This window comes from Salvia splendens, chromosome 4 (assembly GCF_004379255.2).
Source record: "Salvia splendens isolate huo1 chromosome 4, SspV2, whole genome shotgun sequence".
In the NCBI taxonomy this organism is placed as follows: Eukaryota; Viridiplantae; Streptophyta; class Magnoliopsida; order Lamiales; family Lamiaceae; genus Salvia; species Salvia splendens.
The window spans coordinates 6,438,247-6,464,637 of record NC_056035.1 but is presented as its reverse complement, the minus strand read 5'-3'; the positions used below and the strand labels follow the sequence as shown (position 1 = coordinate 6,464,637).

General features: G+C 40.6%; 3 protein-coding genes across 3 annotated transcripts; all 3 read right to left on the bottom strand.

Moving 5' to 3' along the window:
- Positions 1 to 2,510: 2,510 nt before the first annotated feature.
- On the bottom strand, positions 2,511 to 3,293 carry LOC121800565. Its single transcript, XM_042200114.1, has one exon. It carries the CDS (start codon positions 3,291 to 3,293, stop codon positions 2,511 to 2,513), a length of 783 nt encoding a protein of 260 aa, XP_042056048.1.
- Positions 3,294 to 12,070: 8,777 nt separating this feature from the next.
- Positions 12,071 to 13,820, bottom strand: LOC121800429. Its single transcript, XM_042200002.1, has 2 exons — positions 12,960 to 13,820; positions 12,071 to 12,927 (listed from the first exon to the last, which is right to left on the bottom strand). The coding sequence occupies exons 1-2, from the start codon at positions 13,781 to 13,783 to the stop codon at positions 12,750 to 12,752; spliced, it is 1,002 nt and encodes a 333-aa protein (XP_042055936.1). The 5' UTR covers positions 13,784 to 13,820; the 3' UTR covers positions 12,071 to 12,749.
- A 3,229-nt stretch (positions 13,821 to 17,049) lies between these two features.
- Positions 17,050 to 17,484, bottom strand: LOC121800564. The gene has a single exon (XM_042200113.1). It carries the CDS (start codon positions 17,482 to 17,484, stop codon positions 17,050 to 17,052), a length of 435 nt encoding a protein of 144 aa, XP_042056047.1.
- Positions 17,485 to 26,391: the final 8,907 nt, after the last annotated feature.

Sequence of the window (26,391 nt, the reverse complement as noted above, 5' to 3'; positions counted from 1 at the left end):
TAGTCATTTTTAAAATACTGATCAATGTTAAGTGATGAATTATGTTCATTTGTTTACTAGAAAAGAATGTTATGCATGTTATATTAAAATTTTAATAATACATTAAATATACCATTAAAGTTTTAATTAAAATACATAAAACATACGACATTTACATAATCCATGTCACAAAGTACATATAAAATAAAAGATCTAAAATACAAAATTTGGATACTATAATTATTATTTACAAAAAAATGATGGAAAAAAATAGAATTGAATTTAAATCAACAATAATAAAATAAATTCACTTTAGACCATTTCTAATGACACACTAAAATCTAAAATGGGTAAATAATTAGCTTCAAGGTACTTCAAAACCAGTTCGGCTTTTGAATAAAAAAATATCTATTTTTAGGTTTAAACTAAAACAAAATCATTTACTATAAGATAGATAGAGAATATTCTTTTGAGTTTGAGTTTAATATAATGAGTTTGAGTTTATTGCATGAGTTTGAATTTAGTTTAAATAATTCGAGAGATAATAATACTTTAATTCCATTAATGACTTCATTTAGCCCATTTTAGCATCAAATAAGATTAATTAAGCTTGGCCATTTGAGCTCATTAAATAAATAAACTAAGCGACCCGTGAGGGGGGGAGGGGGGGAATTTGTCTACTATTGCTCCTCTCACATTCCAACGATGCTACAAATTATTTGTCTCATACCAAAACACGAAAATTTGGAACATTAGATTAAGGGACAGTTCGTATAACAGACAAATACACCAAAATAAGATAAGAACACATATTTTATACTCTCTTTGACCCACAAGATTACGCACTATTTTCCTTTTAGTCTGTCCCACAAGAATATGTATTTTCCAATTTTAAATTTTTTTTTCTCTATTGAGGTGAGACCCAATTCCCACTAACAATATTTTAATTACATTTTACTTTACCTCTATCTTACTTTATCAATTTTACATTAAAACTCGTATCAAACTCAAAGTGCATATGGGGACGAAGGGAATATCATTTATAATCTTATTAAAGTTCCCCTAAATATGGATGCTCAGTATGTCGTATTACGGCTTTAGTAATTAGATTGAGTTTAAATGGGCTTAGTTGGGCCTGAGACAAGGAGCTGGACATGAGCGCACAGAGGATTGATGATGGGCCCAATTCATATTTGTAGAAACAAATTATTATAAATATTTCATTATCATCCCTTCTGCCTTTCCTAATTTTCAACTGATAGGCATTTTATGAAGTGTTTATAATGTATAGAGATAATTTATTTGATTTTAAGGGCGTATGTTTTATTATATATCATTAGAACAAATAATTGAAATGATTGTGTACCCTCGTTACCAACAAATATAGGAGTATGTATTGCACAAATAATTGACTAATTAAATGTAATTGTTTGTATTATGCATTACATGCTTATGAAGTTATGATATTATTTTTATAATCATTACGCTAAATTTTTTATAATTACCGTTATATATAGTGATTTTTTAATTAATTGAAAATTGAAATTATTTAAATATCTTTGAAACCTACTACATGTTAGAATAATAATAAGAATAACAATCTATTGGAAATGGTGATAACAAAATCATATACTACTATATGAATATATAGTCAACTTAACGAAACGCATGACTCAATGCCTAAATAGACTGATTCCTTTCGTACTAGCGAAGATGACCATTTGTTTGTATGATATCCCTTACAAGTGATCAATTTTCTAATTGAAGTAAAAAATAATATATTTATTTTTTTCTACATTAATCTCTCTTCTATTATTTTTGGTTGTTTATTAGACTAAGGGTATTTACCAGCGGACCCACCCAGCCAGTGACTATTCTTCGTGCTGATCTAAGGATTTAAGTTTGCTCAGAACGAACGAGTCTCATACTACTCGATCACACCCTTGGATTTGATTATCTCTATAACTTTATTCTCTCTTTACTTCTCTATTTTATGCTCTCTATATATATGCGTTTCACTTAATAAATACTAGTACTTATCATTTTTTTAAATCTGTACAAAAGAAATTCATTAGTTGTACATTTGTAATGAGATGGAGACGGAGGGAGTATGAGATTTTATGCATTGTTATTTTATATTTATGGAAAGAATAAAATAGATACAATAACATTTTAATTTTTAAAAACAAGTAGTTTTCGTTGGGACAGAGATCTAAATAATAGTCTTTGATTGAGGTAGGTTGATATGGACTCAATGGCCACACATCCTACTCCGGCCCAGACGTCGGCCAGCTTGGCACCGACAAGCCGTACGATCCAAGAATAACAAGAAGAAGACGAATAGTGTAGTAATCAAATTGATACTGTGAATATCTCAAATGAAGGGATAACCCACCGCCCAGATATTAAGACTAAAGAGAGCCAATGTCTTGAGTAAATGAAGCAAAATGTCTTGAGTAAATGAAGCAAAAAGCATAAAAGCTGGAATCTGCTCCCACCTTTGGTTTGTGGTCAAGGTACGCTGTTTTCATTTATGTCTCTTCCTTGAGGAACCCCGTGCCTATGTATAAGAACATAAGCACCACGTACAAGACACCACAGAAGACACTGAACAATATCAGAATAATATAGTAGTAGATGAGTTTACTATTTTCTAGGTCATATTGAAACAAGTGGAATCGCTTGAAACCGAAGATGTAAATATAAAGTAGGCTCAGTAAGCTTCCACATCCCCTTGTAAGTACTCCCAAACACCGCCCGTATATCTTATATCGAGGATGAACAATCGATTCAAACACCGATTGAAACCCATCTTTCGCGAATCCCCGCATGAGTCCCAGGAAAAAGAACTGCAGAATTAGCCCATACATGCTCATCGCACCGCCACCGTACATCCTATTTGTCGCGGTGAAGATAGCAAAGGTGCAGCACACAAAGCAGAACCCTATCCCCATGCCGATTCTCATCAGCTCCATATACGAGATTCTGAATCTCAGCTTCTGATTCAGATAGGTGACTCCCCATCTGGACAATTCTGAGGCCATGATCTCCACACACTTCACCAGATTAGCGAGTATGAGAACAGAAAATAGATTGTCTTGGCGAGCAACGAGTGCGGTGGCTTCTAACAAGAAGAAGGTGCTTCCGGTAGCAGAAACCAGGCTTAAACTGGACAAACAAATCCACAGCTTAAACAGAATAATCATCACTCTCCTTCTTATACCCTGATGTGGCCCTCCGTTGTTGCCATCGTCAATCTCCCCATCATAGTAGTGATCGAAACCAAAATAGAACACTAAAGAGAAAAGGAACATCACAATGCTCAATGCTAGTGCGACGGTCTTGAAGGAAAATCCGGTTAAAGGCTCCAGCTGAGTGAAGATGTTAAGAGGCTCCTGCTCTTAACGTGAAGATCCTGACCAATTCCACCAAGTAACACTCGTTTCCGGCGTCTTCAACAAGAAGATCGGCGGCTGAAATCTGTTTTTGGCGCGAAGATTCACTCTTCGTCGGCAGATTGCAAGGGTTCAAAGTATTACACAATAGCTTGGGCAAAATAATTCTTCATTGATTAAAAGGACGGAACAATGAATAGCCCTATTTATAATCTAAAACCCTAGGATTGGTTCGACCTAATCCTAGATACGTCGGGAAAGAACCAACAAAGAAAACCCGACGGAGCTTATAAAACGCTCGGCTCGACAATTGTTCAAAGTAAGAAATAAGGAAATAAAAAAAAACAATAAGGAAATAACGAAATAAAGAGTTAAACAAAATAAAATAACATAAACGTCTTCTTCAGCTCATTCGCGCATTTCGTCGAACATCTGGGGCGCTACTTGGTGATGAAGTCTTGGTAGCGTCCCGGCAGCTTGATTCCTCGTCTCGGCCTCAGCTTCCTCTCCGAGACCTGGTTCGCCACTTCTCCCGACTGATCCTCCACCTCGTCCACGGTTGTTGACTCAACTTCGGTTTCCGTCGTTGACGTAGGCTGCACCTGCGAAGGCTCAGGCAAGTCGACGCTACTATGCTCGTCCATTACTTCTTCCTCTGCTACACTCTTTGTCTCCGACGTGGCTGGTGTATCCGTAACAACTCCCCCCCCCTTTGCAACGCCCTTGTCCTCAAGGGGAAGGTTTGGAAATCGCTTGCGGATTTCAGCCAACGGTTCCCATGAGGGTGAGTCCGTGCCGTCCGACCAACGCACCAAGACGTGCTCCACCGCCTCACCATCATGCCACATCGTTTGGGACTCCAAAATCTGCATCGGATGAGCAATGGGTCTGCTCCCGCTGAACTCGGCCGGAAGGGGTACCACCTCATTTGATTGCACGAATGCGCGCAATAAACTGACATGAAAAACGTTATGCACGCGGCTACCCTCGGGAAGGCGCAGCTTATATGCCACCGGCCCGATCTTCTCCAAGATCTCGAAAGGACCGTAAAATCGCTTGGACAACTTAGCAGAAACCGGTTTTGCAACAGAGTGCTGGCGATAAGGTTGCAATTTCAACCACACAAAGTCTCCTACCTCGAACTCAATGTGACGCCGATGTCGATTAGCTGTGTCGCTCATGCGCTGCTGCGCGCGCTGGAGGTTGCGGCGTAGCTCTACCAAGAGTTCGCCTCGCTCCCTGATTAACTCAGCCACGTTGGGTGGGGTCTTAGCCGATGGAGGTGCTGCCACCAAGGGGGGTGGGTCCCGCCCATACAAGGCACGAAACGGGGACGTCCCAAGACCCGCATGATGAAAGCAATTCAATGCCAATTCAGCCCAAGGCAAAAAGTTGGACCAAGTGGACGGGCGGTCTGCTGTGAAGGCGCGGAGGTACTGCTCCAAACCTTTATTCCGAATCTCCGTCTGCCCGTCCGATTGCGGATGATAGGCTGTTGAGAAATTTAACTTCGTACCACTAAGTCGTAAAGTTTCCTCCCATACGGCATTTAAGAAAACCGAGTCGCGATCCGACACAAGGGTCTTAGGAAACCCGTGGTGGCGGACCACTGTATTGACGAAGAGATGCGCCACGCGGAAGGCGTCAAAACGGGTGGGTAAAGCTGCAAAATGGGCATACTTGGACAACCTATCCACGACAACCATGATCGTGGTGTACCCCCGAGACTGCGGCAATCCCGTGATGAAATCCATGGAGGCATCGTCCCAAACCTGCGACGGAACTGGAAGGGGCTGAAGTAGGCCCGCCGGCTTCTGTGTCGAGTACTTGGTAGACTGACATATGGCGCAGGCGCCGACAAAATCACGCACCTCTTTCCGCATTTTAGACCAGTAAAATCCCGCCGCTAACAAACGGAACGTACGCTCATGTCCGGGGTGACCCGCCGACGGGGTGCAATGATGTTCTTCTAACAATAATTTCTTCATGGTCGACGCTGGACTTACAAACACTCGACGATCATAATATATTAATCCATCCACCCAAGTCAAATGCGCCGGTGCCTCTCCCGCCTTGATCTTGGCGGTCAGCTCGACCAAATCGGGCAGTGTCGCGGTCTCCGAGCGAAGAACTTCCAGCAGGCGCGGTATGGGATGCGCCGCTGCTGCCAGCAGAGCCCCGTCAGCCGAGGCTTCGTCCCCTGTCGCCTCTGTCCCACCTGATGATGACGAGGCAGGCTCATCGCGACGGGAGAGGGCGTCTGCTGCCTTATTCGATATCCCTTTCTTATACTCAATTCGGAATTTGTATCCCATCAATTTGCGAACGTACATCTGCTGATCCGGAGTTTGAACAACCTGTTGTAACAATTCCTTTAAACTCTTTTGGTCAGAACGGATAACAAATTCTCGCCCCAGCAGGTATTGTCTCCACTTTTGGACAGCTTCAACGATCGCAAATAGCTCCTTGTGATAAGTCGATGCAGCTCGACGACGAGGACCCAACTTCTTACTAAAGAACGCGATAGGATGAGCGTCCTGTATCAATACTGCCCCAACACCTACGTCCGAAGCATCCATCTCTATGCAAAACTGTTTGGAGAAGTCTGGAAGACTTAGAACTGGCGCCGACGTCATAGCTGCCTTGAGGTTGTCAAAAGCGTCACTTGCAGATGCGGTCCACACAAAGGAGTCCTTTTTAAGCAAATCAGTGAGAGGAGCTGCAATCAAGGCATACTGCGCAACGAAGCGGCGATAGTATCCTGTTAACCCCAAAAATCCCCGCAACTGTTTCACCGTCCGCGGTGTCGGCCAAGCTGTCATAGCCTCTACTTTCGCCGGGTCAGCTTTCAATAGACCATCCGTAATAAGATGACCCAAATATTCCACGGTAGTGCTGCAGAACGAACACTTTGTCAATTTTACAAAAAACTGATGGGAGTGTAACAATGATAAAACCTCAGTCAGGTGCTCGCAATGGGTCTCCAGTGACGGACTGTAAACCAAAATATCATCGAAAAAGACGATGACAAACTTCCGAAGGAGAGGCTGAAATACACTGTTCATTGCTGCCTGAAACGTGGATGGGGCATTAGTCAATCCGAAGGGCATGACCAAAAATTCGAAATGGCCGTCGTGAGTGCGGAATGCGGTTTTAAAAATATCCTCCCCGTGCATCCGGATTTGGTGGTAGCCTGATCGTAAGTCTAACTTTGTAAAAAATTTGGCGGCACCTAACTCGTCGAATAGTTCGTCCGCGGTGGGGATCGGAAAGTGGTCTGGAACGGTAGCCAAATTCAAGGCACGATAATCTATGCAAAACCGGAAGGACCCGTCCTTCTTCCGAATCAATAACACTGGAGAAGAGAAAGGGCTATGACTTCTCTGTATGATTCCTTGTTCTAGCATCTCTTTCACCTGACGTTCAATCTCGTTCTTTTGAAAATACGGATAACGGTAGGGTCGCACATTGATTGGCTTGGTGTTGGGCAACAAGTGGATTTTATGGTCGAACGCCCGCTGTGGTGGCATTCCTACGGGCAACGAAAAGACCTGTTTATGTGCTTCCAACACCGCGGTGATCTGAGGCGGCAGTTCGGGCGGAAAGGAAGGCTCGGCGGGTGATGGGTCCCCGACGCCTTGGTCTGAGTCAAGCGAGACAATCTCATAGAATTCATGCGCTGGTGAATAAGCCGCCAACAGCATCAACGAATGCAAAGAAAGCTGTTGCGGCCCCGGCCTGTCACCCTTCAATACGTACGTCGTATCCCCCTGCTTAAACTCCAATGTTTTTCCAACAAAATCCGCGGCGATCTTGCCAAGCGACTCGAGCCAGTCCATCCCCAGGATCACATCCGCTCCATGCACTTCTAGTATGTGCAAATCCACCACAAACTGTACCTCCTGCATAGTCAGCTTTGTGCGACGAGACACATGTGAACATAACAATGAAGCTCCGTTTCCTACGTACACACGAAAAGGCCGAATAGGCGTCAACGAGAGCTGTAGGCGTTCCACAATTCGGGGATGCAGAAAATCGTGAGTGCTCCCCGTGTCGATAAGTACCCCCACCTCCGTGGTACCAATGTTTCCCGTCACGCGAAACGGTCGAGACCGGCTGTTCCCACTCGACGAATGTAAGTGCGACATGTCCGCCGTGATAACATGATCGTCCTGCAATTGGGGCTCGGTGTCATGTTGTGTCTCGTCATCATCCTCGTCGCCCACATAACATAACAACTTCACCGCACATACGTGTCCCGGTGTATATTTCTCTGGACAGTGCCAACACAATCCCTTCTTAGATCTCTCTGATTTCTCCGCAAAGGAGACTCTTATCGGCGCTGTTCTCGATGTGTTCGACGGGCCGCTCGACGGTGGCGGGCCTGAGCCGATGGCCTGCGTACCTGCCGGTGGCCGCGACTCCCGATTCGGCCACTGTCGATTCGTCCTAGCCGAGGATTGTTGTGCCCGGTGTTCTTGACTAGCACCCAATCGGAGGGCTAGCGCCATTGCCTCGGCTAAGGATTGGGGTTGCTGTAGTTCCACCGTCTCCTGAAGCGGTTGTTTCAAACCCTCAATAAAGATTGGTATTAATGATTCATCCGATAGGCCCTGGACCCTGTCCAAATATCTTTCAAAAGTGTTATGGTACTCCGCGACCGAACCTGTCTGAACCAATTTAGCAAGCGGGCCCGTGAAATTCTTAAAACTCTGAGGATCGAATCTGTGGCGTACGTCCTCCAAAAATTCAGGCCAAGTGACGTAGGGATTATTCTTCTGATAGTTAAAGATCCATTCTGCTGCCGGTGGTTCGAATAACATGACCGTGTAGTGCAATCTGTCTTCCTCAGGCGTTTGTTTGTGATTAAAGTAATATTCGACGCGGGATATCCAATTCGTGGCGTTCGAACCGTCAAAGTATGGTGCACGCATCGACACCCCCGTATTATCGTCACCCCCCTGTCGCCCCATAGTCTGCTCCCGTTGTCTCGGGCTGTCCCATGCCGTCGGTCGACGGGGGAGATTACCTCCTCTCTGGCGGTGTTGCGGCAGATCCCAACTAGTAGCGCGCCGCTGCCGTGTTCCGTACGGCACACCCTCCTCTCGGTAATAATAATCACGCCCTCGCTACACGTCACCTCTTCTCCCCCGCGGTGGTCGCCCTCCGCGATACCCTGCATGGTGTCGAGGGTCATAACCTCGTGGCTGCACGTTCGCGGCGCGATGAGAGCGATACTCGCGATCATCCGAATCATATTCCTCGTTCGAGAATTCGTCCTCCTGTATGGGCGGACGCGCCAATTCATTCATCCTCCGATCGGTGTTATCCATCCGTCGATCGGAATTATCCATACGCATCTCCAATTGATCAAATCGAGACATGAGACGCTCAAACCCTTGTTTGATAGGGTCGACTTCCCCGTCATGCAGAACATCGCGCGGTTGTTGTCGCGGTGGGACCGCGGTCTCCCGAATAACAATTCCAGATTGGCGGCGAGAAGATCCGCTCCCCAATTCAGTTACGTTGGCCCCTGTCAGCGGCGGCCGAGACGGGTGATTGACGTCCAATAAATCCATGAGTTCGGGATGAAAGCACCACTTGTTAAGAGGCTCCTGCTCTTAACGTGAAGATCCTGACCAATTCCACCAAGTAACACTCGTTTCCGGCGTCTTCAACAAGAAGATCGGCGGCTGAAATCTGTTTCTGGCGCGAAGATTCACTCTTCGTCGGCAGATTGCAAGGGTTCAAAGTATTACACAATAGCTTGGGCAAAATAATTCTTCATTGATTAAAAGGACGGAACAATGAATAGCCCTATTTATAATCTAAAACCCTAGGGTTGGTTCGACCTAATCCTAGATACGTCGGGAAAGAACCAACAAAGAAAACCCGACGGAGCTTATAAAACGCTCGGCTCGACAATCGTTCAAAGTAAGAAATAAGGAAATAAAAAAAAAACAATAAGGAAATAACGAAATAAAGAGTTAAACAAAATAAAATAACATAAACGTCTTCTTCAGCTCATTCGCGCATTTCGTCGAACATCTAGGGCGCTACTTGGTGATGAAGTCTTGGTAGCGTCCCGGCAGCTTGATTCCTCGTCTCGGCCTCAGCTTCCTCTCCGAGACCTGGTTCGCCACTTCTCCCAACTGATCCTCCACCTCGTCCACGGTTGTTGACTCAACTTCGGTTTCCGTCGTTGACGTAGGCTGCACCTGCGAAGGCTCAGGCAAGTCGACGCTACTATGCTCGTCCATTACTTCTTCCTCTGCTACACTCTTTGTCTCCGACGTGGCTGGTGTATCCGTAACAGAAGATGGCAGCCACAACGAAGATCAAAATCCACCAGAATTTGGTGCTTCGTCGTCTCTCATCCTCATTTGGCTCCACCCGCCTAAACTGATCTTCAAGAAATACTCTCAGCGTGACTCCATGTCCTGCTTGCGCCAAAGCCAGTAGCCCCATAGCAGGGTACAAATATAACTAGAGATGCCCAAGGTTTTCGGTTCGGGCGGTTAACCGCCGAACCGTAACCGGCGGTTCCGGTTCCGAACCGGAACCTTGAGATTTAAATCGAATCGAAACCGTCACTTTTGGAACCGTGGTTCGGTTCAGGTTCCAAAATTTTGGAACCGAAACCGTGCCGGAACCGCCGGTTCCGGGCGGTTCCACACCGGAACCGAGCCGAAACCGCCAAAACCGTCGGAAACTGGCGGTTCGGAACCGTGAAAAACCGCCAAAAACCGCCGGAAAACCGGCGGTTCCGAACCGTAACCGGAACCGGAACCGTGAAATACCCTCGCGGTTCGGTTCCGGTTCAACAATTTCCAAAACCGAAACAGCCGGTTCCGAACCGTAACCGCTGGTTCCGGAATCGTGGGCATCTCTAAATATAACCACTTATTAGGCTGCTCTTTATTGTCAGTTTCAGTCTCCACATACAGCTTCAGTCCCTGCCATTATTACTATTATTGCTAAATTTTGGATTTGTTCTAGTTTTACAATCAGTTCAGCTATTAAAGCTAAATCAGAACAAATCAATAGTTTGGTTGAATCAGAACAAATTAATAGTTTGATTGCAAAAAAAATTGACAAAGTTATTGCATTAAATGAAAATGAAACTTTCCCTTAATTTGATTAGAGATTCTTGGTCTAAATTCTTTGAATCTAGTTCCAACTCATACTTTTCCATTTCAAAATAAATTAGTACTACTATAACTTGATAAAAATCCAAATTAGCAATAGCACCATAATTTGTAAAAATAAGTTATTAACAATAAGTCATAATTTTATATAATCACTATCTAAAAAATAATAAAACATGTATTATGAATATAAAGAAATAGAAACGATAAATACTCCCTTCTTCTGCATTAAATGTCTCATTTTCCATTTTTCATTCGTCCACCAATAAATGTCTCATCTCATCTTTACTAATTTTGTTCTTTGGACCGTACTTTCCACTAACTTATTCTGTTCACATTTTATAATTTTATTATAAAACTATTATATATAAATAAGACCCACATTTCAATAACTTTTTCTATCCACTTTCTTCACAAAGTCAAACAATTTCTTAAATCCGAGCTGATTAACGATAGGACATTTATTCATGGACGAAGGGAGTACATGAGTAAATAAATTGATATATTATGAGTAATATATTTAGGGGATAATGTCTATGATAATAATAGCCTATTGTTTTTTACGTACATATCAAAATGATAAAAATTGACTGACTCTTAGTAAACGCTCTCTGATTCAAATTCTTAGTCGATTAGAGTTTTCAATTCCTTGTATCTCAATTATGGTTTGCTTTGGAAACCAAAATTTGTTCAACTTATAATCACAATTGATTCCCAAATAAGTTATGCAGAATATATACTCTAATGATTTGATAATAACTACTCACAGCGAGGCAAACTGCAGTGGAGAAAACCACCATTCGGAAACGGCCCAAGCGGCTCCTATTACGAACATCGGTTGCATAACTGAATGCTGCTACTAAAAAAATGGTTGCTGCTTCATGTGAATTAACGACAATAGCAGAAATTCGGAGGTCGTATGCCTTCCCAGCGTTGGTGAGGCGCGTGATTAAGATGTCGAGAAATGTCTTCTCCACCATCATGTAGCTCCATATGAGACCTGCGTTTTAATTATCAATATATATTTATATGAATATATGATCATAATGAACAGATTGATTTTGGTATATTTATTTACCTAAGATGAAAATGATGGACTGGGTGAAGCGGCGATGAAAACAGATTGGGTCTTCTAGCATGGGGGAATCCATGCTGAATAATACTACTACGGAAATTAAATCGGTTTACATATGCATTTATATGATTAATATTTACTCTATGATAGAACCTAGTTTTATCGAATTAGAGCACGAACGTTTGAAGTGTGAAGAAGAACAAGATAAACCCTAGTTGAGGTGCTAGGGGCGATTTCCGCCAGATCCAGAATGAGAATAAGTTATATACTTTATTTCTCAATGAATGAAAATACGATAGATTCTAAACCTAATATATGTCTTGCTAATCAAGAAACATAATTAAAATAAAAGATTACAAAAGATATGGAAAATAAATAAAGATAACTAAATAAAATAAAAGATACTCTAAAATATTGGAGATGATCTTCGGCGATATTTGCTAGATCGAGGACCCTATCAACTCTCCCGCCGTTGGAAACCACCTTGCCCTCAAGGTGGGATATCTGAATTGCAATATTGTGTCCATAGAAATTACCAAGCTGCTGCCGAAGTCTCCATAAGCTCCAATCAGCATCTCCACTAAGATCTTCAATAACATCCGACACAAAAACTCCTGGATCAAATATGCGAATCCCATAGAACAATCTATGTTTGCTTCGCTCAAGAATATTGCAGAAATCCTTAGCGGCTGCTCGCGTGTGGAGAAACATTGGTAACTTCATAGCATATGCCAACTCAAATGGCTTCTCGAAGTACTTTTGTTGAACTTTGGTTGGGAAAGCCTATTATAATCTAATCCACATTCCACAATTGCCACCACCTTTCCCTTATCAACTCCCTCACCGGCAAACGACAAAAGAGCTTCAAATTGTCTCCCTGGATCACCACTATCATCAAAATCAGTTTCAGCAATAGCAAGAACCTCTTTTGACTCCTCAGGGCAACCCCCTGTCACAATAATCCGATTGACTCCGTCGCTCCAAGTATTGACTACAGACCACAATTTGGAAACATTGTAGAGAGCATCAAAATGAAGTGCTTTGATATGGACTAAATAGCCATTAACTTTGCCAACGACATGCTCAACAACAATAGAATGTGCCTTGGACACATCAAAAGGACCCAGATCAAATATGCGAACCCCAATTTTGTCACCAAATTGACGAATTGCCCGGCACCACGCAACCTCTTTGAGCATAAAACTGTGGTCCGAAATATAAGAACCTGCAAAAATCAATTCTTCCTTCGAGAATTCCAGATATGTCGCATCCATGCGCGGAGGGATTGCGCGGCCATCCGAGGCCTGAGACAAACAGAACAAGTCTTTCTCCACCGACTTGACGTCTATGGGCGTAGCTTCGCCTCTACGTGCCATTTCGACAAGTTCAGTTTGTGGCTTTGCCTCAGCCTCTAGCAACTCTTCAACCATAACACTTTTTGCTTCAGCCACATCATTTTTTGGTTCGATCTTCTCAGCCCCAGCAGCTGTCTCCTCTGTTTTCATATCCCGTTGTGATTCAACCTTATTTTCTTCAACCGGATCAGCTTCAGATTTGGCTAAACATTCAGTAGGCTCGGCTGGTGGAGCCTCTTCCACAACAGGAGCTGCATTTTCGACCACTTGAGTAGGCGTTTGTTCTACCTCCTCTTTCTTTGCTTCTGTTGATTCACACTCAATTTTTGTGCTCTCTGCTTCAGTTTTCTTCATCTTGTCACTATCGATGGTGACTAACTGCCTTTCATCGGCCCTCTCTGTTAAATCTGGAGAAAATTGGTAATAGACTGCCACCAAGAAATCCTCCCACGAACCATCAATGTCAGTTTTTGTATAAGTATGAAACCAATCAGTTACCGGTGGATCGAACAAGTATTTCGTAAGATAAAGGCGATCATCGAGCGGAGTGTGGTAGTGGTTGTAATACTCTTGGACTTTAGAGATCCAATCCAGGGCCATTTTTCCGTCAAAACGTGGAGGTTTGAGGCGAGGCATGGAAGAAGACTTGAAACCCATCGGTTCCTGAGTGACCGACGGAGGGGGAGACCAACGCTGCGGAGGTGAACGCTCGTCAAGGCTTTCCGAAGCCTCCTCGGTATGCTGTCCGAACTTAGCTAGAAATTCGTCGTGAGCAGCGACTAGACGGCGTAAGTCCATGAGAATCTCGAGAGCGTGTTGTTGTGATTCCATAGTTCGTCGAGAATCTGGCGAAAGTGGATTTGGGAAACAATTTGGAGAGAGATTGAGCGTAAGTGTGACTTGGGTAGAATGGTAGGTTGAGTGTGTGAGGGAATTGAAAAAATGAATTTGCGGGAGAGCGGTTTTGAGAGATGAGAAAAAGAAAATGCGTCTGGTTGGAGAGGGAGAAATCTGGCGTGAGTTTGGAGAGGGAGAAATCGATTTTGTTGGAGGAAGAGTGAGCAATGAAAACACCAATTGATAGAACCTAGTTCTATCGAATTAGAGCACGAACGTTTGAAGTGTGAAGAAGAACAAGATAAACCCTAGTTGAGGTGCTTGGGGGCGATTTCCGGCAGATTCAGAATGAGAATAAGTTATATACTTTATTTCTCAATGAATGAAAATACGATAGAATTCTATTATATAGAATTCTAAACCTAGCATATGTCTTGTTAATCAAGAAACATAATTAAAATAAAAGATTACAAAAGATATGGAAAATAAATAAAGATAACTAAATAAAATAAAAGATACTCTAAAATATTGGAGATGATCTTCGGCGATATTTGCTAGATCGAGGACCCTATCACTCAACTTGGCCATATACTACTAAAAAATTATTCCAATGCTTCTTCGCATCTTCTTGACAGCAATCAGCTTCGTGCAGGTGATGGAGGATTGGGTCGTTGCAGAATAGTTAAAAACTTCACATTTTTATTAGTATTTTGAATTTTGATTAGTTTCCCATTGTAAGATTTATTCTTTATATAATAGAACTTAATACTATATCTTTAATTTTGTTATGAATACTTCACGTTAGTGACGTTACAAATAGATGATCTTAACAATAACATAAGAAGGTGAAAGAGCCATCCGATTTAGGGATGAGAAAGAAGAGGGCAGATCTAGACGAATCACGAACGCAATTAAGGTTGAGAGGGAGTGGAGTAGTGACAGTGATGGACGTTGACTAATTAAGACAGGTTCGAAGACAGAAAGACCGTTTCCAACCGTGTCTAAAATTATTGAATTTGTTAAAACTTCACCCTAATCACCACCAACTATCATCAAAATATTCAGAAAAAGTAAAATATTGAATAAAAATCCAATTACCGGTGAATCACGGCCAGCAAACAAGAAATAAACACTGAATATAAATAAACATGTCAAGCCTAACCCCTAATTATATGCCAAATCCGAATTTATTAGTTATTTCAAATTTTCCAATTTCAATTCATACAATTAAGATTCTTGAACTAGTCTTGAATCTTTTTCAATTATCTTTTCAAACCAGAGTACTAAAATTGGACTGGATTAGCCGAATCGGTCGCGGCTGGGAACTCGAATGTTGCCCGGTCCGATTAGAACATAAAAATCTCCAAACTTTAATTCGACCTTATTAAACCGGTCCGATCATTAAAGCTCGCAAATGGTTGAACCGATGTTTTTTTTATTGTTAAATGAACATAAATTTAAAGACTTGTGTCACGATAGACTCAAGTCCGAAATCTTTGGCCTTTGATATTTAGCACTAGGCCAACATACGACATACATACACTTGAACCAATGTTTCTATTTTCAAAAGAAGTTTCTTTATTTATTTTGGTTTAATCACAGGTGTACTGAATTCTCTTTGGCGGAATCTGACTAATCCCGCTCGACTGGGTTTGCAGATTAAAACCAAAAGTCTCCCAGCAGGTGGTGAGGTTTGAACCCTGAGCTCAAGGTCGCCACAACTGCGCTACAGCCCGTTGGTTAGAAATTTACTATTTTTAAGTGAATGCAACTTCACGGAGAGAAGATGGCGAGGTGGCGGCCAAACCGATATAATCAAACATCACAAACTAGTTTAGCTTATAATAACATCATAGTAGGTTAACTTTCAAAATCAACCTTAAAAAAACATCAAACATCCTCAATATTGTAGTTTAACCTTCAAAATCAATACGCGGTTGAACCAGTCTAGTATTATTTTTTATTTTAAGTACTTATGTGAATTCAACCCGGCTGAAGGAGCCGGCTGACATGCGTTCAAATCGATTTGATCAAATCTGTCCCAAGTTTAACGTCAATAAAATAAAATATGTCGGAAGTTACTTCCTGTGCGAGTTAGAGACAAAAATAATACCCCATGCATCCTTCCATGAGAGCATTCCCAACCCTGTCTCTTGCCCGGCCACAATTCACCGACAAGTTATTATTCTCTTCATTTTCTACGCCAAGCCACAACTTCTACACACGTCCCATTTTACTTTACATTATTCATTCCAAATTTGCTATTTGAATCTGTTTTATAAAAATAAATATTTTTATTTTTGATAGCTTTTTTTCCTTTTAATGAAATGGATCTCATTTTTTATTAACATATTCCATTTATTTTTTTTATCTATTTCCTATTTACCAATTGTTTTTATATGTTATTATAAAATAGTATGTTATTTTTATGAAAGTCGAGACGGAGGGAGTATGAGCTATTTGGAATACATATTTAGATTCTTACCGAGAATATAAAATATTGACTTTTTAACGCATATTCCAATGCGGAAGCCAGCAATGTGTGCACGCATCATGATGCCAATAATGTTTACGTAGAGATTAATTTTTGATTGATTGTGTAATTGTGTTCCCATGTCCCCATTCAGCTTTGACTCTTTCTTTTTAGATTAGCATAAGTAAACAAAAAATCTTGTATTAGGATAATAGCTATGTACATAACAAAAGTTTGATCAAATTTGGTTATTGTTCTAATATTTGAAAACTTAATATTAAATCGCATGTTTAATTGTTTATAAAACGGAATTTTTTATTTTAATAAACAATGTTGTTTTGAGCATTACCCAAACATATGTTTTTGCACTTAAATAAAAAAAAATGTGATTTCACAATATAATGTATTTGTTTTTAAATATTAAAATTTGACTAAATTTCATGATTTAAATTACCACTATATATCCGTATTCTATTTTATAGGTCGTGGAACTATATTTTTTACTACGTGAGCATTAATAAATCCCCTTATACCCCCTATTTTACCATCTGTTCATGTAATTGAAGATCTCATGCGAATTATTCACTGCGTAGCAATTTACAGAAAACAAGGGATTCACATATAATAAATAAATGAATTAGCAATGAATTAAAAAATGTTATCCAAGAGACTCGAACACTATTCATTACTTTGTGTACAAACCGTACCCCTTATTCTCACACAGTTACACGTTGTAATAACATTAGTAGGTTCTAAAATTTTACAAAGGCATCAACGGAGGATCACCTCACCGGTCGCCGTGAATTTCTTCATCATCCCGAAAGATCCACCTTCCCTTGTACCACACAACCACCAAGAAGAATAAGATGCAGGCAGAAGCACTCAAAAGTGCCCGAAAATCGCAGTACATGTTGAAGCTATTGTTAACTATATCATCTTGGAAGCAGCTGAAATCCCCTCTGCAGAAGATGATAACGCCAAGTATGTTCAGCAAAGCACCAAGTCTCCTCGCAAGTTCCCCCAAAGCCGGCCCGTATCTCTTTAAGTGAGACGGAACCTGAGATTCGTATAGCGATTCAAACCCATCTTTCGCTAGTTCCACCGCCAGTCCCAGTATGAAGAAGAGTGGAGTTAGCCAATACACGCTCATCACCGTCCCCATAGCAAGGGTGCAGAATAGCACGGAGCACGACAATGCCACGCCGATTTTCAGCAGCCCCATCATCTCTTGCTTGGGTGGCTGAATCTCCCCCCAAGTTCTCTGAGCTTAAATCTCACCAGACTGTTAAGTGAAAGAATGGCAGTTGGATAGTCACGGCCCTTGAATGGGCTGGCGTCTAAGAAGAAGAAGGTGCTTGGGGAAGCAGAAACTAGGCTTAAAATGAGCACACATATCCACAACAAGAAAAATACAACGGCCTCGTCTCTACTCTTCTACTCTGACTCCGATTGTCTGCCTCTGTCGCTCTGACATAGCCTGTTGTCATTGCGTCATAGTCTGTGTTGTTGAAGGAGCATAACAAGAACACGGATAACAGACAGAGCATCACAGTGATTAATAATCCCGTTGAGGCTCCAAGCGGGCGAATTCGGCAGCCACTAAGGAGACGGGACTCCACAAGAGCTTGGTGAGTCGTTTTCTCTGAGAGTAATCGCGACACATCAGCTTTAAATGATCGTCAAGCACTTCTTTCAGAGTGACTGTCAGCGCCGCTTGCGCCGAGGCCATTACCACCATAGAAAGGTATAATGCCCATAAATGAAGCTGCTCTTTATCGTCATTTCCAGCAGCCACAAACATATAGTATGTGATCAGTCCCTGCCAATATCACACACAATTCACTATCAGTATCACTAGAATGGATTTGATCCAGATTAATTATATGTAGATCCAAATTCATATTTTTCGTACTTTCAAATAAATCCTACGAGTGTCCACCCGCCATGCCACCGCCACAAAAAAACTTGTCGTCTAGCCATCCCAGCTAAAAAAAACTCTTCCGCCACATCATCACAAAATAAATTAAGAAAATAAAAAAAACGGCTGTGGCGTATTACGATCCCCAAATCTTAGGTTTACCCTATTATTTAGTTATCTTTTGATTCATCAAATCTTTCCATATATTGTTATATTATTCAATAAGTTAGGGCATTAGTAGTTTAGTATTATAAATAGGATAGAATTTTATCATATTAGGGAATCAATGAATGAAGAAATATTTGCCCACATTACTTGTGCAATACACTTGAAACCCTATTGGCTGCCGACGGAAGAGACTTCCGCGCCAGTTCTCGCTTTCTAACCGCCAAGCTTTGAGACGCCAGAATCGTGTGTTGTGTGTGACGTTGACAGAAGTTCTTGAGACGCCGGAATCGTGTGTTGTGTGTGACGTTGACAGAAGTTCTTCGTTAAGAGAGGAGTGCTCTTAACAAACTGGTGCTTTCATCCCGTACTCATCCTCCGTATTCGTTCATCCATATCCCCCAAATTATTCACCAATATCAAAAAAAATTCAGGCGCAGCGCCACATCACAGCCACTCCTACTCCTCCACCTTCTTCATCCATAACCCATATCTCGCCAACCCAAAAAAAAAGAAGTTACCTTCTTCACCAAAACAAATACCACCGAACCCTCCACTCCAACTTCATTTTTCCCCTTATTAGTTATGGCTATTTACCAGCAATATCAGCCCCCGCATCAGATGCACTCAATTAATGCAAAGTTTGATCGCCTATTGGACATGATGGAGTCCCGTATGGACGCAGTTGATCGGCGCGTGGAAAACCTTTGTCGGAAACAATACCCCAGCCCACACCAATCTGGGAGGTCGCGCAACATCCCCGACGGCTTTTTCAGCCGCCATCCGGAGGATGCAGCCAATCGCTGCATTGGCTACCCTCGTGCACCTCCGCTGCCGGAGCCACCGCCACATCGGACTCCATCCCCACCGTCCGTGCAGCGAACCCTCCGTAGCTATCTGCCCCACAGTCAGCCGCCGGCCGCGCGCTCTAATTATAGATGTTATACTGCTCGAAAGAAGGCCCACCAGCCGCCGCCCGATGCCTTCACTGCTGGGGATCAGTTCAAGGAGCAGGAGCTGCGCCGAATCCCTCACTCGGGTAATTTTTTGCCAGTCACACACACAGCAGTTTCTGCCTGCGAAAAAGTTGACTCGTCGGGACCCGCCAGTTCTGAGACAGTATGTGGGGTTTCCGGTCGATGAAGCTCCAAGGACGCGCCCAACCATGTACTCGGATCCGCCTAAAAAGTGCATTCAGCTGCGAGTGTCGGTTGACGAGCCACAGCCCCTGATCGGATGGCCTCTACGACCACAACCGTCGCCCTTGCATCAGCCAGCTTGTTGGGACCCGCCGAAACAGCAGGAATACTCGACGCATGAACCACCAACACATGTGGATCCCCTTGACCGTGGGTTTATAAAATTCCAACCCTTGCCGCAGCCACCACTTCTGCATCGCTTTCGGAGTGCGGTAGACGAGAACAGATGTTATGGAGAGGTCGTTACTCACACGCATTCGCCAACATTTGACGGCAATGAGGAGCTTTGTGATTCAGAGGACTCCATATTAGATAAGGAGCTTTGTGATTCAGAGACACTCATGGATCGTGATCGTGGCTTGCCTAGTGAGAATTGGGGATCTAGGGAAGGTAGATATGGCAAACTCGACGACCAACAAGTTTCATCTTTTGTGGAAATCTGCCCACCGCGCAATCCCGATACGAGTACAGCGAAGGAGAAAAAGGCATTGTTGAACGATGTAGAGGAGGACGATTCCTCTAATGAAGTGAAGAAGGTCGTCGCCTCACTCAATGTTGTTCAAGTGCCATCCAAAAATGTTGTTGGACACTGTTGGGGTAAGAAAGGAGATGGTGCTTACACCGGTTTGCCCGCCATTGCTTGTGTCGGTGATGTACCAAGTATGAATCATCGATCAACATCGCTCGACACTGATGCAAGGTTGATCCCTCCACGGTATAACACGCAATATTTGAGCATTCTTGGAGGTGATAAAGGAAGAAATTCAGTTGGTCGATATGTGTTTGATCCAGGAGGAAACGCCTCGCTAAAGCTTTTGCTTTCAACTCTCGTCGTTGGTTTGTGGTTTCCACCTTGAGGACAAGGTGGATTTCAACTCTTCTCCTCGTTGTGGTTAATTTGGGTAATGTTTTTTTCATAATTAGTGTATGATCAAATGTTAGGAAATTTAACAAACCATCTAATATGTACTATAAGCTAAACTTACGAGGATGGAAGATACAGTGGAGAAATACACTACAACGAAACGGACCAAGCTGCCCCCGGTCGCATATGTGAAAACCAATATGAAAACACTGGTTATTCCTTGAAGCAGATTCACTACAACAAGACTTGGGAGGTCGTAAACTTCGCCGGCGCCGCAGATTAAGATCCTGACGAATGTCTTCTCCATCATCGTGCTCCATGCCAGCCCTGTGTTTTTGTAGCATAATCATAATCATATGGTAAAAGTCGAGTAGATTGATTTAGCAAGATTTTTACCTATAATGATCAGGATGGATTTGATTAAGAAGGTGTGGTGGCGGAACCAGTTTCGGATCGCCCGGAAACAGTTTCAATTGATCGGGTGATCTCTAATATTTTCACGGAGTAATCAACTAATTAAAGACGTATATGTAGCGTAATTAATAACTTTCATTCATCATAATCCCTTTATCCATAAAAAATAGGATTATCACAAGCTTTAATAAAAAAATCGATAAAATAATAGACAGTAAAAAATAGATAAAGTATGAGAGGCTGGAAAAAAAGAAGTATAAGAGAAAAAGAGAAAATATGGATAGTTAAGTAGGTATAAATTGTGAACAAGTGATAATGTAAGGATAATAATTTGAGATAAAATTTCCTTTTTGAAATGGTACTCTCTATTTTCAGTAGATCCATAAATAGCGAAATGTGACTATTTTTTATGAGCGGAGTAAGTATGATTATAATAGTGAATAGCCAACTTTTTTTTACTTTCCAATTCCCATAACCTTTTCCAATACCCAACCAATCATCTTTGATTCTTTGTACCGCAGCGTGGCTAAGTTGTTAATTTTTGTATAATTTGAAATAAGTGGTATAATATGCAAACTTACTAAATAGGTGTTTCAATTAATCAATTGTGAGTTTACTTTATTTAAGTTCTAAATGATCAATTAGAGAAACACGGGATTCTCCATATTGAGGATTTAATTGTTAAATCTTGGAAAGCTGAAATGAAAATTATATTAGAAAAAAAGTAAAAAAAAATCGATTGATTTATGTTCGAATTGACCAGTCAAGAATTCATTAGATCAATTGGGAACTAATCAAATCAATACTGGTTGTAATCGAATTTCATACTCTATCCGTCCACAGAAAATAATCACATTTATGGGCGGTTTGAGTTTTAATGAAAAATTATTGGTTAAGTACAAGAAAAAAATAAAAAGTGAATAAAATATGAAAGAGATAAGAAGAAAAAGTAAGCAAAATATGAGGATATTTTTTTCATTTAGAAATGAGACTATTTTTTATGGACTTCATAAAATAGCTAAATGAAATTATTTTTAATGGACCGAGTGATTAGATTCCAATAACTGTCACATGACTTAGCTTCGAATAGGATTGATGAAACTAATATCAATAATTAATTGTTAGATAATGTAAGTAAAATTGTTTTTGTCTTTGACAATTTGCCTCCACTTTGGATTTGGTTGGGTCTGTATTATTTTAATATTGTTAGGAAATAGTACTACTTGGTTGCTTTTAGATTAACAATTCCGAGTTAGTATTTTTCTTTATAAGAATTTAAAATTAATCTGTAGTACTATTTTTAATAACAGTTTATGTTGATAAGGTGAAGTAAAATACAAAACTCAGAGAAAAAGCAGACACACAAAAACTGCAATCTGCCCGCATCGGGTTATTTTATTCATGCTTCGAGCATATATTGATCTTCCAATAGGGTACTGAACTCAAAATTGACAGAAAATTAGTAATACTCGTTGAGGCTACTATTGTCCATGTCATTCTGGAACCATTTAAATTGTTAATGAAAACGCAAACTATGCTCGGAATGCTTCCAAAGACCAGCCGTATCTCATGGTCCCGACAGCAAAGTTGCAGCAATTAGAAATATGATCGTAATGAGCGGAGTACTTTTGCTAGATTTTTTACCTAAGATGAAAATGAAGGATTTGGTGAAGCCGACGTAGTGACGAAACACCATGGCTGAATAATAGGAGTACTAGGAGATTTCATCAGTTTACATATGCATATATACGATTATTATATTCTCCTCAACTTGCCCATATATAATACTACTAGTAATCCAATGGTTCCTCGAAAAGTCGAACCTGCTTTGCAGAAATCAGCTTTGTGCAGAGCGATGGAGGATTGGGTCGTTATAGATTAGATAATGAAATTCACATTTTTATTTTTATTTTAATTCGCTCCCCCATTATATTAGTTATTCCTTGTATATTTCCTATCTAGGGTATATTGAATTTTGTTGTGAATACATCACGTTAGTGACGTTTATAATAGACGATCTCAACATATAGAGAGTGAAACACTCAAAAAAAAAAAAAAAACTTTTAGTGACACAAGAATTGAGATGCAATTACTAGTGTATTAGAAATTTTAAAAAAAAAATCATAATTTAGGATGCAAAAGAAAACGTCCTAAGCGTATGATAAATTAGCTTAATCTTTTACTTTTCTAGGATGTTTTTATTTATGTCCCATAATTTTGATTGGGACACTAACAATAAGGACACTTAATCCAATCATTATTGAATCACGACCCACTAGAAAGAGATAAACACGCATATAAGTAAAAAGAGCAAATTGGCTAAAAATCATTATTTTTTGTCGAATTCTGATCCATCAAGCAGCTTTGAAAAACCATGAAATTTTAAAAAAAATCTCATTTGTCCCTTAAGAGCATCCACAATGGTCAAGATTTCGTCCGGATGAGGCCTCATCCGCGCACTCGTCCGGACTCGTCCAACCATTGCAGGTCTCCGAACAAGCACCTAGCCCGAAAGTTTGGTCGTGGAGGAAGGGGGCCCGACTGTCGTCCGTCTCCTCTTCCGCCCACTGCAGGAGTACGGACAACGAATGATAAAAAATATTTTTTTAATTATAAAAAAATAAATTTTCAATTTTAAAATTATTTTTTTAAATTAAAATAAAAAGACTATAATTTCATAATAATCCATACTAAAAGACGGATCCGTAAATTAGTTGAGGGTAAGGACACTGAATTACTAGTTTTCTCTTAGACAAATTTTCTGTAATATGGCCTCCTTATTGGCTGCCATATTTGATTACTCAGAGAAACTCGTTCTATTGTTAATCATTGTGACAGTGTGTTTTATCTTCGTGTTCTTCTTGAGTTCCCATTCCTACGTCAGAGCGACGTCGGAGCTACACCACAACATTGAGGGTACAACTGTAGAGATGAGTCTTTGGTGGTTGTGGGTTTTTTTGCTCATATTAAGCGTAGTTTCTGCTTCTGGAAGCACCTTCTTCTTTTTAGAAGACAGCACACCCAATGGCGACTATCTAAAAGAAATTCTACCACTAGACTACTGGCTGAGAGTTGCTAAAGCATCCAGCTTCGCGTTCAAGGATTTTGGGGATATTCAGCGATTCAACCAAGAGATAATGGAGCTGCTGAGAATCGGCATTCCATTGCTGCACTCGGTGTTGTGGTGCGCCATTTCTTTGGTAATGACTGCGATGAGCGTGTATAGGCTAACTCTACACTGCATTTTAATGGGACTGATGATGGGGCTAGCGAAAAACGGGTTTCAGTGGTTGTACGAATCTCAGGCTCCGTCTCACTTAAAGAGCTACGGCTGGGCTTTGGGGGAACTTGCGGGGGGCTCGGTTGCTTACTGAGTATACTTTGCATTATTGTCTTCCGCGGAGGGGATTTTTCTGGCATGTACAACGTTATTATGGCAGGTTTGAGCGTTTTTAACATCATGTTATACTTGTCGGTTGCATTTTGGTACATGGGCGAATGGACCCTACTGGAAGATCACGAAGTTTATGAGCACTTTGAATAAGATGAGTTGTTGATGTTCTCAGGGGTGGATGCAGAAAATTGTTTTAGTATAGAGGCTGTCTGTTTTGAATTTTGATTTCAGAATTTTGAGATAATAATTTTCTTGTGATGACATGGGGACTCAAATAAAACACCAAAAAATTCATTCATGTTCTATAAGTACAAAAATTATTTTGTACGGAGTACTATGTTTTCTTTTCTAGGATATATAAGTGTGGAGGAGTGTGATCAATTGCTAACTTTCTTAAGTTGCTAACTTGCTAACTCATCAATGCAGTGTATTAAAAATGTCAACACGATGACATTAAAATGTCAACACATAATTTTGTTGAACTTAAATATAATGTGTTGATATTATGTGTTGACATTTTGATGTCACCGTGTTGACATTTTTAATACACTGTATTGATGAGTTAGCAACTTAAATAGTTAGCAATATAACGTACCCCCTAAGTGTGGATTAGGTATATCTATAACTTGAGTGTTTGTTATGAAATCGACAAATGGGCCCATCTCCAATCACCTGATTCATCTGGGCCGGGCTCAATTGGGGGCTCGCAAGGCCCTGCTATTTACAGAAATATTCTGCGATAGGGCTGAATAATATATCCAACAACTGCACCATATTTTATTGGTTTCAATAATGCTCGACTTGTTCTTATTTATCTGCTACAAAAGAAGTTGGGAGAATAATTGTAGAACTAATCTAATAGGTAAGTTGTCTTATTTCATCTTTGAATAAAAGAGTGGCTGTCTACTTGTTATATTATATTCTTCGATGTTTCATAACAACCCTATGATTTAATTTAATTAATCGCAGTGGTAATATTTTACGAGTGACGAGTGTTTAGACATGGAAGTTGAAGTATATCCATATTTACTCATTCAAAGAGTTTGTATCTGACAACTTCAGCGTATTTAATTCAATATGACTTCTTCATTTTTCTCATAAAATAGTTTCATTACATGTGCAAGGTCTCCAATAGTTTTCCAGTCGATGTAACACGTTTAACCTCTATAATTATAAATGGGAGCTTAGAGATTTATATATTTATAGTGGTTCCACTAACATTTTAATAAGAATCCATAGAAAGTCATGTATCCAACAACTGTAGCATATATTATTGAAGATGCAGTTGTTAAGGAACATTTTGATATTCATGCTTGGACTAAAAATTCTCAAACTTATAATGTTAGAGGAACACTAAGGGTACGCTTGGTATTAGTGTTAAACATGGATACAGGTTATCATCCATCATTATCATTGTGTTCAAGTAAGTGTAGATTCAAATAGTGACATGAGAGAATGAAAAATTGAATGATATGAGTGACAATCAATTGGAAGAAAAATTATAGTACAAACTTTTATATGGCAGAAGGCATGTCATAATAATGGAGGATATGTGAGTGTAAAGGTGTGGGAGAAGATTAAAATTTTCTTTCCTAAATACAAAAATGGGAGTTACATAATCGTAACAACTAGGTTGCCAAACTTGATTTTTTTTATAAAAAAAAACCCTTGATTTCTCATTTGAATGGGTTTAATAAAGTTGGTATGAAATTTCAGATGAGACTTGTAGTCAGAGATTGATTTGTAAGATTGTGTTTGGGGAAGATAGTTGTCCTTTTGAGTTGGATATATTGGAAAGAATATTGTAGCAAATCCGAAAGCTGTGAAGACGAAGCTAGCTCATTACAATAATGAACTAGACTCTTTTTTTGTAACCTTGTAATATTGTTTTAAGCTCCTTCTATTGTTACTTATGTTCTAAGAATTTATGAAATTTTTGCAATGAATGAAGATTGATTTCAAAATAAAGTGTCATGTATGGGTAAAACCATGTCTGCCTAAGTACATCAAGAAGAAAACGGCTAATTGGCATATTTATTTAATGAGATTAAATACCCTAGGTTAACGGATAATTGGCCGAGGTTAATTAATTGTATTTATTTAAGGCTTACTGAAAGGCCCATCATCGCCATTCTCCCGGCCCGTTATACTGAAAGGCCCAAATAGTTCCATCA